Source organism: Eschrichtius robustus, chromosome 13 (genome assembly GCF_028021215.1).
Source record: "Eschrichtius robustus isolate mEscRob2 chromosome 13, mEscRob2.pri, whole genome shotgun sequence".
Lineage (NCBI taxonomy): Eukaryota > Metazoa > Chordata > Mammalia > Artiodactyla > Eschrichtiidae > Eschrichtius > Eschrichtius robustus.
Genome location: NC_090836.1, coordinates 72,329,068 through 72,341,935, shown reverse-complemented (window position 1 = coordinate 72,341,935; position 12,868 = coordinate 72,329,068). Strand labels below are relative to the sequence as shown.

At 35.7% G+C, this 12,868-nt stretch overlaps 1 protein-coding gene across 1 annotated transcript in view; it reads right to left on the bottom strand.

Annotated features, from left to right (window-relative positions):
* Positions 1–12,868, bottom strand: part of LOC137775840 (uncharacterized) — a 63,088-nt gene that overhangs the window by 30,817 nt on the left and 19,403 nt on the right. Inside the window, 2 exon segments of the mRNA XM_068561967.1 lie at positions 7,738–7,840; positions 9,599–9,779. Of these exon segments, the coding sequence (XP_068418068.1) occupies positions 7,738–7,840; positions 9,599–9,779 (284 nt within the window).

Below are 12,868 nucleotides of genomic sequence, written 5' to 3'. Positions count from 1 at the left end.
TTAGACTGTGAGCTCCTTAAGGATGAAAACTAAATTGTATTCACCTTTGGATTTCCAGTATCTGCTCAGTGCCTGGTACCTACAATATTCAACAAAAAGTGACCTCAATAGAAATAGGACAGAGTAAGTCCTCTGTTGAATAAATGACTTTGAATGAGTCTTGAGGGACAGAAAGATATTTATCGTCTTAGGCTATTTATAAGTCAGGCACGAGCTTCTATTATTTTCCAAGATCTTCCACAGTCTCTCCAGTCAGAAACAACTCTAGAAACCTTCTATTAAAATCTTTAGTTAAAATACTTGTCTCGGGGCTTCCCTGGTGGCGCAGTGGTTGAGAGTCTGCCTGCCAATGCAGGGCACACGGGTTCGAGCCCTGGTCTGGGAAGATCCCACATGCCACGGAGCAGCTGGGCCCGTGAGCCACAATTACTGAGCCTGCGCGTCTGGAGCCTGTGCTCCGCAACAAGAGAGGCCGCGATAGTGAGAGGCGAGGCCTGCGCACCGCGATGAAGAGTGGCCCCCGCTTGCCACAACTAGAGCAAGCCCTCGCACAGAAACAAAGACCCAACACAGCAAAAAATAAATAATAAATAAATTTAAACAATTTCTTAAAAAAAAAAAAAAAATACTTGTCTCAAGAAAACTGACCAAAGATTTAGAGTTGTGAGAGGTGTCAAGGAGAATTGGGGGAATAGGGAAACAAGAGCCTTCAAAGGGTGGATTTAACAAAATAGTTTCATCACACCATAGAAATTCTAGGAAGTGCAGATTTATGGGATTTTTGGACTCAAGTAAAGAGACTGCATAGCACTAATTAAGCTGCCTGCAAAGTTTTTCATGGTACACTTATAGGTAATACATAAATCTGGGGAAGATGATAACGGTTTATGGTTAAGTGGTTTTTAAGTGAACAAAGCACTACACATAATGGATGTCGACTTGAAAAGAGATCTTTAATATCATGCCACAGACTGTATCCTTGACTATGCCTTATTTCACATTTATAATTAACATTGGTGATTCCAAGTTATCAAAATTTTCAAAACACAACATTGGGAAGGAAAATCAGTACGTTGAAATCATGATGCCAAATAGTAATTACAGTCTGATCAAATCTAAAATACATATATATCATATTGAAAAAGAAAAGTATTGGGCTCTATAGGGAGTTACTTTGATCTAAGTCAATAGCACAATATGTCAAGGGAGCTAACACAGTATTCCCCTGCACAGATCCTCATATGTGCATTGGAGGGTATCTTAGCCCTCTTCTGTGTTTAGGTCAGAACATAACTATGTATGCTATTTCTGGGTACCACATTACGAACACTGAGAAAGCCAGAGCTTGCTCAAAAGAGGATCTGGGATAAAAGAGAAAATCACACTATATGACGATGGTTAGTGGTAAAAAGGGGAACATCTGAAAACTGTTCATAAAGGCCAACACTATGCTCTAGACCCAAACTCCAACAACTCTCACTCCAAAAGCCTTAGCTTCCATGTGAGCCTCCCTTACTGAGACACAAGGAGGCTGTGCCCAAGTTGACATTACAGTTCCAAACTTTATGACCATATCATTGCAAAATGCTTTATAACCTTGGTCCTTACATCTTGATCATCATTCACTATGGAAACCTCTCTTTTATATATTATCTACCCAATCTCCTCTCACATAGAACTGTTCTTCTTACCCTCCTTCCCACACCTTTCAAATATGCCTAATGAATTACTAGTCTAATATTTTAAAAGATTCATAAAACAAAACAAAACAAAAAGCCAACTCTTTCTCAACAATATTCTTAATACTTGCTTTCTACCTGCCTTACTAAAAGAACACTTCTCTTAAATCTTTCCCCAAAAGTAAATATTTGTTTTCCCATATACCATAAGGCCTGTAAGGGTGATTATCACTACTGATTTCCAAACTTTTACTCTCTACTCTCATGCAATATTCTCTTTTTATTTGAAGTTCATAACCTCTGAATACATCATTTTCTATTTTTCCTTTTTTACAATAATCTAAAAATCTTTTAGTCACTATCTCATATTGATGAAAGGTTTTGGTATCTGAATCAATATTTTTCCCTATCCCATGTTTTATAATTTATTGTGGTGATTTCAAAGTCCAGAAGAAGGACCTACCAATAGGCCTGATTTCACAGATTGTTATTGCTTTAAACCCAGTCAAATTCAGTTCAATTTCACTTCTTTAATAATAAACCTCAAATTTCCCATCTCCTAACATCCCTGTTCTCTCATACCCTCACTTCCATAAGCTACTCTTTGATTTCTGGTCCTTTTTTCCCCGGTATATTATTTTCATATTAAACTTTCTTCTCTGATATACCTAGATGTTTGGTTAATCACTGAGCCTCACCCTAACAAGTATTCTCAACCTCTTAATACACATATCTGCCACTACTGGAGAAAATCATGGAATTGCCTAGATTTAAGCCACTATAAATGAATGGAATCCCATTTCAGTGGGACTACAGAAACACTCAACCATTCTTCTATTTTTCTTGGTCAGTTACTTTTTCCTGTCTTTTTAGTACCTTTCATACACTTATCTTTCTCTTCAAACTTTTACACAAAGCCTACCCTCAACATATTTAACAAGCTTACCTGCATTTTTTAAATAAGATTGAGGTCATCAGGCACAAACTAACTCAGCTACTTGCCCACTTTGTATAAAATGATTTATATTTGCATAAGCTTTAAATTTTCTTCTTCCAGGAGCTTTTACCTACAAGTTTATCTTCTTTTCCTATATATTTAACTTCTCCCAATTTCTATTGGTTTTTTGCCTTCAGGACAGATAGATATAGATGTAGATATAGATATAGACATAGATATTATATATATAATGTCAATGTATGTATGTATATATGTATATATATGTTCACAATATGTATGTTTCACAATATGAAACACTATTTCCAATGATTCAATTGACACCGACTTACCTCTCCACAGTTTCTCAATAAACTCTTGACTCATCTTTCCTAGTTTCCTTTTTGGCTCTATTATCAAGTATCATTCCCTTAATGATGAGTCTTTTCTTTCCATGCACACGCCCTCTTCGGCAATATCATCACTCATGGTTTTAACTAAAGCCTGTAAGCTCAACAGCCTTAAATGTGTATTTCCAGGTTAGACTCTGAACCTACCTTCCAGAACAGTTAATAGTGTTTCAAACTCAACATGATCAAGGTCAAATTTTACATCATCTTTTGTTTCCTATACCTATTATTCAGGTACAAAACCTCAATTAATTAAAACTCTGTCTACAGAGATGTTGATGCCTAACATTGGTTATGGGAACAAGATGAAAACAACGCACATGCTGCTCAGTGACTTTCAGAAGTTTCTGGTCCTTGAAGTGCTACTGATGTGCCACAAATCTTACTCTGCTGAGATTGCTCCTTATGTCTCCTCCAAGGACCACAAAGCCATTATGGAAAGAGCAGCCCAGATGGCCATCAGAGTCTCCAATTCCAATGCCAGGATATACAGCGAAGAAAGTGAATAGACAGCTCGTGTGCACATTGTATTTGTGTTAATAAAGCCATAAACCTCTGGAAGAAAAAACTTTCAGTCGACTTACACCCGACATTTTCCTTCACACTTAATTCACCAAATTCTGATCATTATGCTTTCGAACTGTCTCTCCTTTCCTATAGCAACTGCCCTAGTTTCAGGCTGTCATTAAATCTTACTTGAACCATTGAAATAGCCATTTAATTGGGCTCCTTGCCTTCATTCTTACCTGTCATTAATTCATCTTTGATAGCACTGCTAAGTAACAGAACATGAAAGCATATTTGATTTATACAAACAAAGTGTGATTTGACTATTTGAAAATAGTTTCAAGGAGTGACTAACCATGTTTCTATACTTGGCAAATGATCTGGCCGTGTCATTCTTCAGGTCACCAAGTATAGAATACGATTAGTCTCTAAAATAATAAGTTTATCACCTGCATAGCTATACTCCCACATGTTGATTCCTTGGAAATCTAGCTCTGTACAAATGCTCCCTCTGATTTGAAGTGGAAAGGTGCTTTCTGAAGTGTTTTTTTAAAGTGTCATCATTCTATTTGGTTAAGATGTGGTTCTAAAGGCATATATCTACCCCTCACCACCACCCCAACAAGTAGAACTACTCCTTTCTTTCATCAGGGAATAAGTGATCCATTGACATACACTGCTAGAGAAAATCTGTTTGAACTCCCCTTCCACTCCACTCTTAGCTCCATTTGACAGCAAGGATATTTACCCTGGCCTGAGAACAATAAGACTAAAAGAACTTCTGGATATGGAAGTTAAGAAAGAAATAGAAAGAGTTTCTGATCTTGGGAACTGGAAAAACCTTTTAATTTTAAATTTAGACCTGTAGTTTAAACCAGATCACAAACCCTTAGTAGCTAGAGGAGCAGAGAAAATAAGGTAAAACATTAACTTAAAAGGACTGAGTTGAGAAAAGTCATAGAATGAGAAATTCCTGAGTCTCCTCCTAAATTGAATGATTCTGGTATCAAGCTAAATCCTGAACCAGTGTGTTGCCCATCAAAAGTTTATATCCCTTTAATCTCCAAAATTTACAAGCAGCTCATGCAGCTCAATATCAAAAAAACAAACAACCCAATCCAAAAATGGGCAGAAGACCTAAATAGACATTTCTCCAAAGAAGATATACAGATTGCCAACAAACACATGAAAGAATGCTCAACATCATTAATCATTAGAGAAATGCAAATCAAAACTACAATGAGATATCATCTCACACTGGTCAGAATGGTCATCATCAAAAAATCTACAAAAAATAAATGCTGGAGAGGGTGTGGAGAAAAAGGAGCCTTCTTGCATTGTTGTGGGAATGTAAATTGATACAGCCACTATGGAGAACAGTATGGAGGTTCCTTAAAAAACTAAAAATAGGGACTTCCTTGGTGGCGCAGTGGTTGAGGGTCTGCCTGCCAATGCAGGGGACATGGGTTCAATTCCCTGGTCTGGGAGGATCCCGTATGCCGCAGAGCAGGTAGGTCCGTGTGCCACAACTACCGAAGCCCACGGGCCTAGAGCCTGTGCTCCGCAACAAGGGAGGCCACTGTGATGAGGGGACCGCTCACCACAATGAAGAGTAGCCCCTACTCAATGCAACTAGAGAAAGCCTGTGTGCAGCGGCAAAGACCCAATGCATCCAAAAATAAATAAATAATTAAAATTTTTAAAAAACTAAAAATAGAACTACCATAAGACCCAGCAATCCCACTACTGGGCATATACCCTGAGAAAATCATAATTCAAAAAGAGTCACGTACCACAATGTTCATTGCAGCACTATTTACAATAGCCAGGACATGGAAGCAACCTAAGTGTCCATCAAGGGATGATGGATAAAGAAGATGTGGCACATATATACAATGGAATATTACTCAGCCATAAAAAGAAACGAAATTGAGTTATTTGTAGTGAGGTGGATGGATCTAGAGTCTGTCATACAGAGTGAAGTAAGTCAGAAACAGAAAAACAAATACTGTATGCTGACACATATATATGTCATATATATTCCATATATATGGAATCCAAAAAACAACAAAAAAAAATGGTCATGAAGGACCTAGGGGCAAGATAGGAATAAAGACGCAGACCTACTAGAGAATGGACTTGAGGATACAGGGAGGGGGAAGGGTAAGCTGGGACAAAGTGAGAGAGTGGCATGGACATATATACACTACCAAATGTAAAATAAATAGCTAGTGGGAAGCAGCCGCATAGCACAGGGAGATCAGCTCGGTGCTTTGTGACCACCTAGAGGGGTGGGATAGGGAGGGTGGGAGGGAGGGAGAGGCAAGAGGGAGGGGATATGGGGATATATGTGTATGTATAACTGATTCACTTTGTTATAAAGCAGAAACTAACACACCATTGTAAAGCAATTATACTCCAATAAAGATGTTAAAAAAAAAGTTTATATACTTAAAAAATTAATCATACTGTTGAATAACGTGAAAACAAACTGCAATAGGCCCCACTACTGAGAAAAAATCCTGGAAAAGATTAAATATCAAGATCACATTACAAAATTAGATACCCTTTCATGAAAAAAAACACCCGAAGTGACAAAGGAGAGTATTAGATACACTTTTAGTATACCCTCTGGGTTTTAACTGATTTTATAAAGGTGTGTAGCTTTAACTGGTTTTCTGTCGATTAGGCCATTTTATATCTCTGTAAAAGCAGAAGATAACTTATAAAAAATGATAGTAGTGCAAATCAATATGGCCCAGCAAGGAAAGAAACTTGATTTTTGCCCCATGGAAAGGATAACATCAAATATGACCTAATATTGTTGTATGAAAGATTAAGGAGTTTTAAATCTACTAGCAAATTAATTTCAGCATTTCTGAAGGTCCGATTGCCAAATTCTCCTTTGAATTGATTATAACATCTTACTGGTTCCCTCATTAATTAATTAATTAAATAAAACTTTGGCACATGTTTATTTTATATGTTACAATTTTACCTTTATGAAAATTGTAATTTAGTAGCTTTACAGTCAGAAGGAGGCCCTAGGAAGACCAATCGATAAATTTGTGAACCCTCTAATAGAAGGGTACTTGTCACATAGCCAATGAATGGTGATTGACTGACTTATTTCACACATGTATCTAGACATCAAGAAGTTGAAGTGGGAAAATCTTGCCGAACAAAATGATTTTACACTTTTGCTATCTAGACGTGTAGTATTTCTAAATATAGAAAACTTTAATTTAGAGTTTGCCTAAAGGCAGCAGGTGCTTGATATGTTTCATCATTTGATTTCTACGTGAATGTCTCATTTCTTAACAGCAATGAGACTTGACATTTTTGATGAGAGAGGTGGAATTTTGGTAGTGGAATTTTTGTGATAAAGATTAATGTTGATTGCAGTACACATTTCTAAATTTAAATTGCTCGAGCCTTTTGTTGAATGTTATAGTGTATAGTCACAAAACAACAAAATAAATAAATAAACTTCCCCTCTCCTCAAAACAACTATCCAGTCATTAGATTTAATCAAATGCAATTTGATTCAACACTTTTAATGTACTTACTCTTATTAATAAGGAAAAGTATTTGGTTCTTTCAGTGCTAAATGAAATAGAGAAGGCAGGCGTTTTACCTACAGGAGCTCCAAATCAAGTAGGAGAGAACGAAATGTGTAACTATAAGTAGAATGCAAGGTAGAATATAATAATCCTAATATACCTTCCTCTCATTTATGGATGATTAATTGATATGCTTTTTGAAATACTGTAGTGATGATATTTCCTTCTTTCTTTAAAATGTGCATTCAGATTAATAAGAGAAATTCAGAAAATAGGAGACTCCACCAACATCTTGTGAATTAAAAACATCAGTACTTTTCAGGAACTCATTCCAGTTCCCCTGTGAATGAAGAGAGCAAGATAACTACTCAGAGCAAGAGGACAGGTACTTTCATAAGTGGAACTGACCTTGACAGATGACATTGTTTTGTTTGGTAATATAGCCTTTGAATTTAGAGTTATCCCAAGTGATCTTTTTCTTTTAATTTTTAAGTTAAAACTAAAAAATAATTAAAATACATGCATTTAAAAGGAAGACCTCCGATGATAACTGTTAGAAAGTTATCACCATGAAGGAAAAATAGGGTTCATCAGACACAAAGCAAACAAGAATGTACTGTGGCTATCAATTTGCTTCACCATACTGAAAATGCAATGAGAGTAATACATGACAATGCCAGTGCAATCTGAGAAGGAGCTAAATCTGCAAAATCTTTCAGCATGACAGATACTTGGATGCAAGAAATTCTATAATGAAGAAGCAGAATAATACATTCATGATTATAGACTAGTCATCTGAAGTTTCACTTTTCTCTATAAATATTTATGTGTTATTCAGTTTCATGTGATATGGGAAAAATAATACAAATGTTTTCACTCATTTTTCTACCATTTTTTGAGAAAATTCAACTTCATTTAATTTTAATCACCTTTCAATTTTCAAGAATGTCTTTCATATACAAATTAACTGGAGATTATAAGAGATATACAAACTAAATATGATGGGAAGAAAAAGTAGGGTGTGCATAACGCTACCTAGAATGACTTCATAGCCTTGCCTAAAATTCAAAGGGCAGAGATGAGGGCGAAGGACATTCTAGAAAGAACTTAGAGGATACACAATATGGGTTGTATCAGAAAATGCCAAGTCAATAGTTTTTGTTTTTATTTTTCCTTTGAAGGATATGCTGAGAGAAGTACACTAAATGGGGCTTGGGGCCTGATTGTAAAGACCGTTGAATGTCACACTCATATTGTTGAAATTTTACTCTGAGGGCCACAGAGAATACTTTAAATTATTGAGTGGAGATGAGATATGATCAGGACTATGCTTTAGGTTAATTATATTGGCCAAATTTTCAAAGGAGTCATTCCGGTAGGTCAAGACTGAAGCTGGGAAGAATCGTTAGGAGGCTATTCAACATATAAACAAAAGACAAGAAGATCTGCTCTATAATAAATACGTTCTATGTAAATAATTAGACTTGTTTGTGAACTTATAAATGCTGGTATTTTTGCCTTTCAAAATGCAATATAATTGGTTAGCTTTTACCTATAGACATTATCCCAGAGTGACCTAGTATTTTTGGATATTATTTTTAACTTGAGTCTGGTTCAATTATAACACAACAAAACAGCTTGCATATCTCATTCTCAACAACTTTATTGATTTTTATTATGGCCTTTTGAAATTCCAACTGCCATGTGTTTTTATTAAGGAACTTGTCATATATGCATAATAATGATTCCCTCCTACCATTTCCTATATCTGAAAATTAATGTAAGAGTGAGCACCTGAAAAAAGGCTTTTGGTCTCATTAGAACTCTAAAAATATTCTTAATTGAAATATTTATCTCTAATACTAACTTTCTCACTCTTCTGCCTATAAATTCTATTCATTTCTCACGTATCACTCATGTATCAATGTATGGAAAGCCTAGTAAAAATCTCGGGGTCATTTTATAAGTCAGGCCTAAAGTCAAGGACTAAATCTAAAAAGGATTTAAACAATCTGCTTCTTGCTTCCTCTTTAACCTCATCCTCAGGGAATATTTTGCTTCCCTGTGATAGAGGTATTCACTTCAGTCATTCAGTAAATGTTTACTGAGCACTTACAAGCATTAGACCCTTGATTCCGAAAATGACCTGGTCTCAAGGACCTTATGGTCCCAAGAGCTGTCATTTATTAGGGCTCACTCTGTGCCAGCATTACTACAAAGCACTCTTCACATGTATCACTCATTTGATCCTTACAACTACCCTACGAAGGAGAAGTTATACCCACTGACACATGAGGACACTGAAGTTTAAGATCAGACATCACACAACTTGAAAGTTGTAAAGCTGGAAAGCTGGATTCACACTAGGTCTATGTGACTGTGAAGCTCGTGCTCTGTGACTCTTGCCTATAGAATGTCATGGTTGGTGAAAAAGACAGTTGAATGGAAAAGTGGAACACTTCTTATGGTTATGGACACAGGTTGGATTTCATCAAGAAAGTATACTTGGGCTGAACCTGATATTTAAAGATGAAGACATGTTCTTCCAAAAGGGGCAGAGATTTCAGTCTTTCCAGGAAGCGGCAGGAGCACACTAGGTGTAGAATAATGGTACAGCAGTTTCTGGGAACTTTATCGAGCAACTCAGGAGACTTGGATATGAGGAGCTGTGTATCAACTGTTGAGCCTAGAAGACGGAGAGCAGTCAGAAGTTTCATATCTTATTCAAAGAAGTTTTAGCTTTATTGCAAAGGCCCTGGCAGCACTCTGAGCAGGGAGTTATATGATTAAATTGAAACATCCATACCCAGGTAGAGGGTGTTATGTAAGTGGGGAGGCATGCAACAAAGATGGAAAAATAATGAGTGTTAATATATCAACAACATATTAGTAAGTATGATTTAGTGCTTCACATTGCTTACATCAGTGCTTGAGAGAATGCATAGAAAGGGTTGATGAAGGTCAGGCATGGTTAATAAGGACAGACTTCCTAGAAAAGCTTTGCTTAGAGCCTGGGTTTGATATGAGACATGAATAGATAAAATAAGGACAGAGAGAAGCATCACAAGTGGAAGCAATAAAACCAAGAAACAAGAAGGACCAAGTTGTATGTGAGAAGAGGAGTGGGGTTGTTAAAATATCAGTTAGAATATGAAAATTAGAGATGAAATTATTTTCTGATATCTAATTCATTTGGGAATGATGGAGAAAACTTTGTTGTTGCTGTTATTACTTCAGTAAAGAAACAGCAATGTTTTCAGAGAGATTTTAATCAATCTTATAATCATTACTATATTAGTTAGTCCCTTGAGAAAATTCTCACTTAAGATACATACGCAAGCACATTAACAAAACTTGTTAAGCAATTTCAGTTCCTTGTGAGGTATAAAATAATTAAAACAGATCTTGTTTTTAAGAAGTGACTTAAGGAGATAAGCTTACCACACACTTCAAAGTATATGACAACACAGGCTGATACAACTATATATTCACATTGATGTGTACAAAATAAATAGAACGTGCAAATAAGCACAGAGAGAGTGGTATTATTTCCTGGAGAAAAGATGTACAATAAGCACTAGTGATTTTCTCTTGAAGTATATAGAGTTAGTTATACAAACATTCCCCACAGCTAACTGGGAAAGGTGTTATCTTCCAAGAAATTCTTATCTGGGTTAAGAAGCAATCTGACAAAACCTATTTAAAAAAAAAAAGCCCAAGCCGCTTCCTTCCCTTGCTGAGTCATGAGAAAATAAGTGATATCTCAGAAAGGAACATGAATTATATCTTTAGTTACTTTGAAGTCTTAGGTTGAAGTCTGAAATTTTGGGGGTAGGGGATTTGGATTGTACAGGTGGAGTTGTCAGCCCTTTATCTAATTGAACAATGCATTTTGGAGACAAACAAGCATTTGGAATTAAGTCCATGCAGATGATGCAAAAAATCTGATTGTGTTTTCTGGGCTACAGCTCCTCATTTCAGAATGATGGATGTCAGAGAAGGAAAAGAGAACATCTCAGGAGAAAATGAAAACATCTAAAGCACAGGGTTTTTCCATATGCTGCTTCCCATAGGAAGGCTCTCCATTCATTCTTGTCATCTTTACAATTTAGATTATTTTGTATTTGGATGAAAACAGAGAAAGCATACTTTTATATCTGAAAATATCACAAACATAAAGATAGGAGGGGTTGATAGACTATGAATTCAATAGTATTGTTATTTGAAAAGAAATGCAAGAAATAGTAATGTAAATTCCTACACCTGGTTCAGAAATTAGCTGGACAAGTACAGGATGATTTAAAAAAAAACTGGCTTAATTGCATTTTAGGTAAAAAAACAAAACAAAACAAAAAAAAAACACTTGGGCGGATAAAGCTGGTTTTATAATCCTGTGATACGGGAGCCAAAAATATCTAATGAATCTTCAAACTGCATTAGCAAAATTATAGTGGCCAGGGAAAGCAAAGTAATAATTCTCTACCCCTTTGCTTTGCCTAGACCACATCTGGAGCTATGTGTTAATTTCTAGACCCCATTGACAGTTAATTATAGTACACCCCAGGAATATAATTGGTTGTTAAGGACTATGGAAACCATGGCATGGGGAACAGTTGGAAAAGAAGTCATGGTTAACCTGTGAAAGAAGACATTAATAGAAGTAGAAGCTGCCTTAAAGTCTTTGAATGACCGTCATATGGCAAAAAGTTTCTATTTACATTCTGTAGCTTTTGAATTGTGATTAATGCCAATTCAGAGGTAAATTTCAGGGAAAAATATGTTCAGTCTATATGAGGGAGATCTTTTAAAACTTGAAGCCCATCAGGACATAAGCTTCTTCATGAAGTAGTTACAGGTCACTAAAAATATTCTAAATAGAGATAGTTGGATACCTGCAACATACTTGAGTGAGCTCCTATCACCTTATGAAAGCCAAATGTTAAATATTTAGGAATTTTGTCAGCTGGTTTGGTAACTTAAAATCAGTAAACTGTGGGAATACTTGCACTAGAGAAATTGGCAAACACTATAAATCAGGATTTTTTTTTTTTCTTTTGAGAGCCAATTTACCAGCATACCACTGGATCTTTATAGATGATGTCAGTGCAATAATAAAAAGTTTTTGTGCTTCCAAATCTAAAACCCTGTGGATGTATTAATATGTAGGAGAATATAAACTGAGTTAAAAAAAAAAAAAACAGAAGGAAGTAATATGCATAGTAAAGTCAGGGAAATTTGTGAAGGAAGTTAGAAGTAAAATGGTAAGAATAAAAGAATAATAAATACTAGGGGAGTGTATTATATTCTGTGGGAATAGGAAAAAGTAGAATTAGGGAAAACTTTCTGAATATTCTGAACTTGTGAGATTTGCCTTTGCTGAGAGAAAAGCATAATATCTTAGGAAAGTCTTTCTTTTCCCTTTTAGAGATAGCTATGTTAAGGAGCAAATGAATAAAATTTATACCCAGAAATTGCCAAATGGAATAACTACAAATTTTAAGTTTAAGAAATTAGACTATCTTTCAAAAATGCAAATATATTTTCACTGTGTTCTTCACAGTTAAAAGTAAATGCTACATGAGATTGTTGCTTCTGGAACATGAATTTATATTCTTCATTCTATAACTTAGGAATGGGCTAATTATTCCTACATAAACATAAATTACCTTAATTCCAGGGGTATTTAGAATTCTTTTATATGGGTGGCCCTTTTTACTTAATTAGTGCCTAACTTGGATGTTTTTGCTGAAACAGCCATATTGCAATGTTCAACAA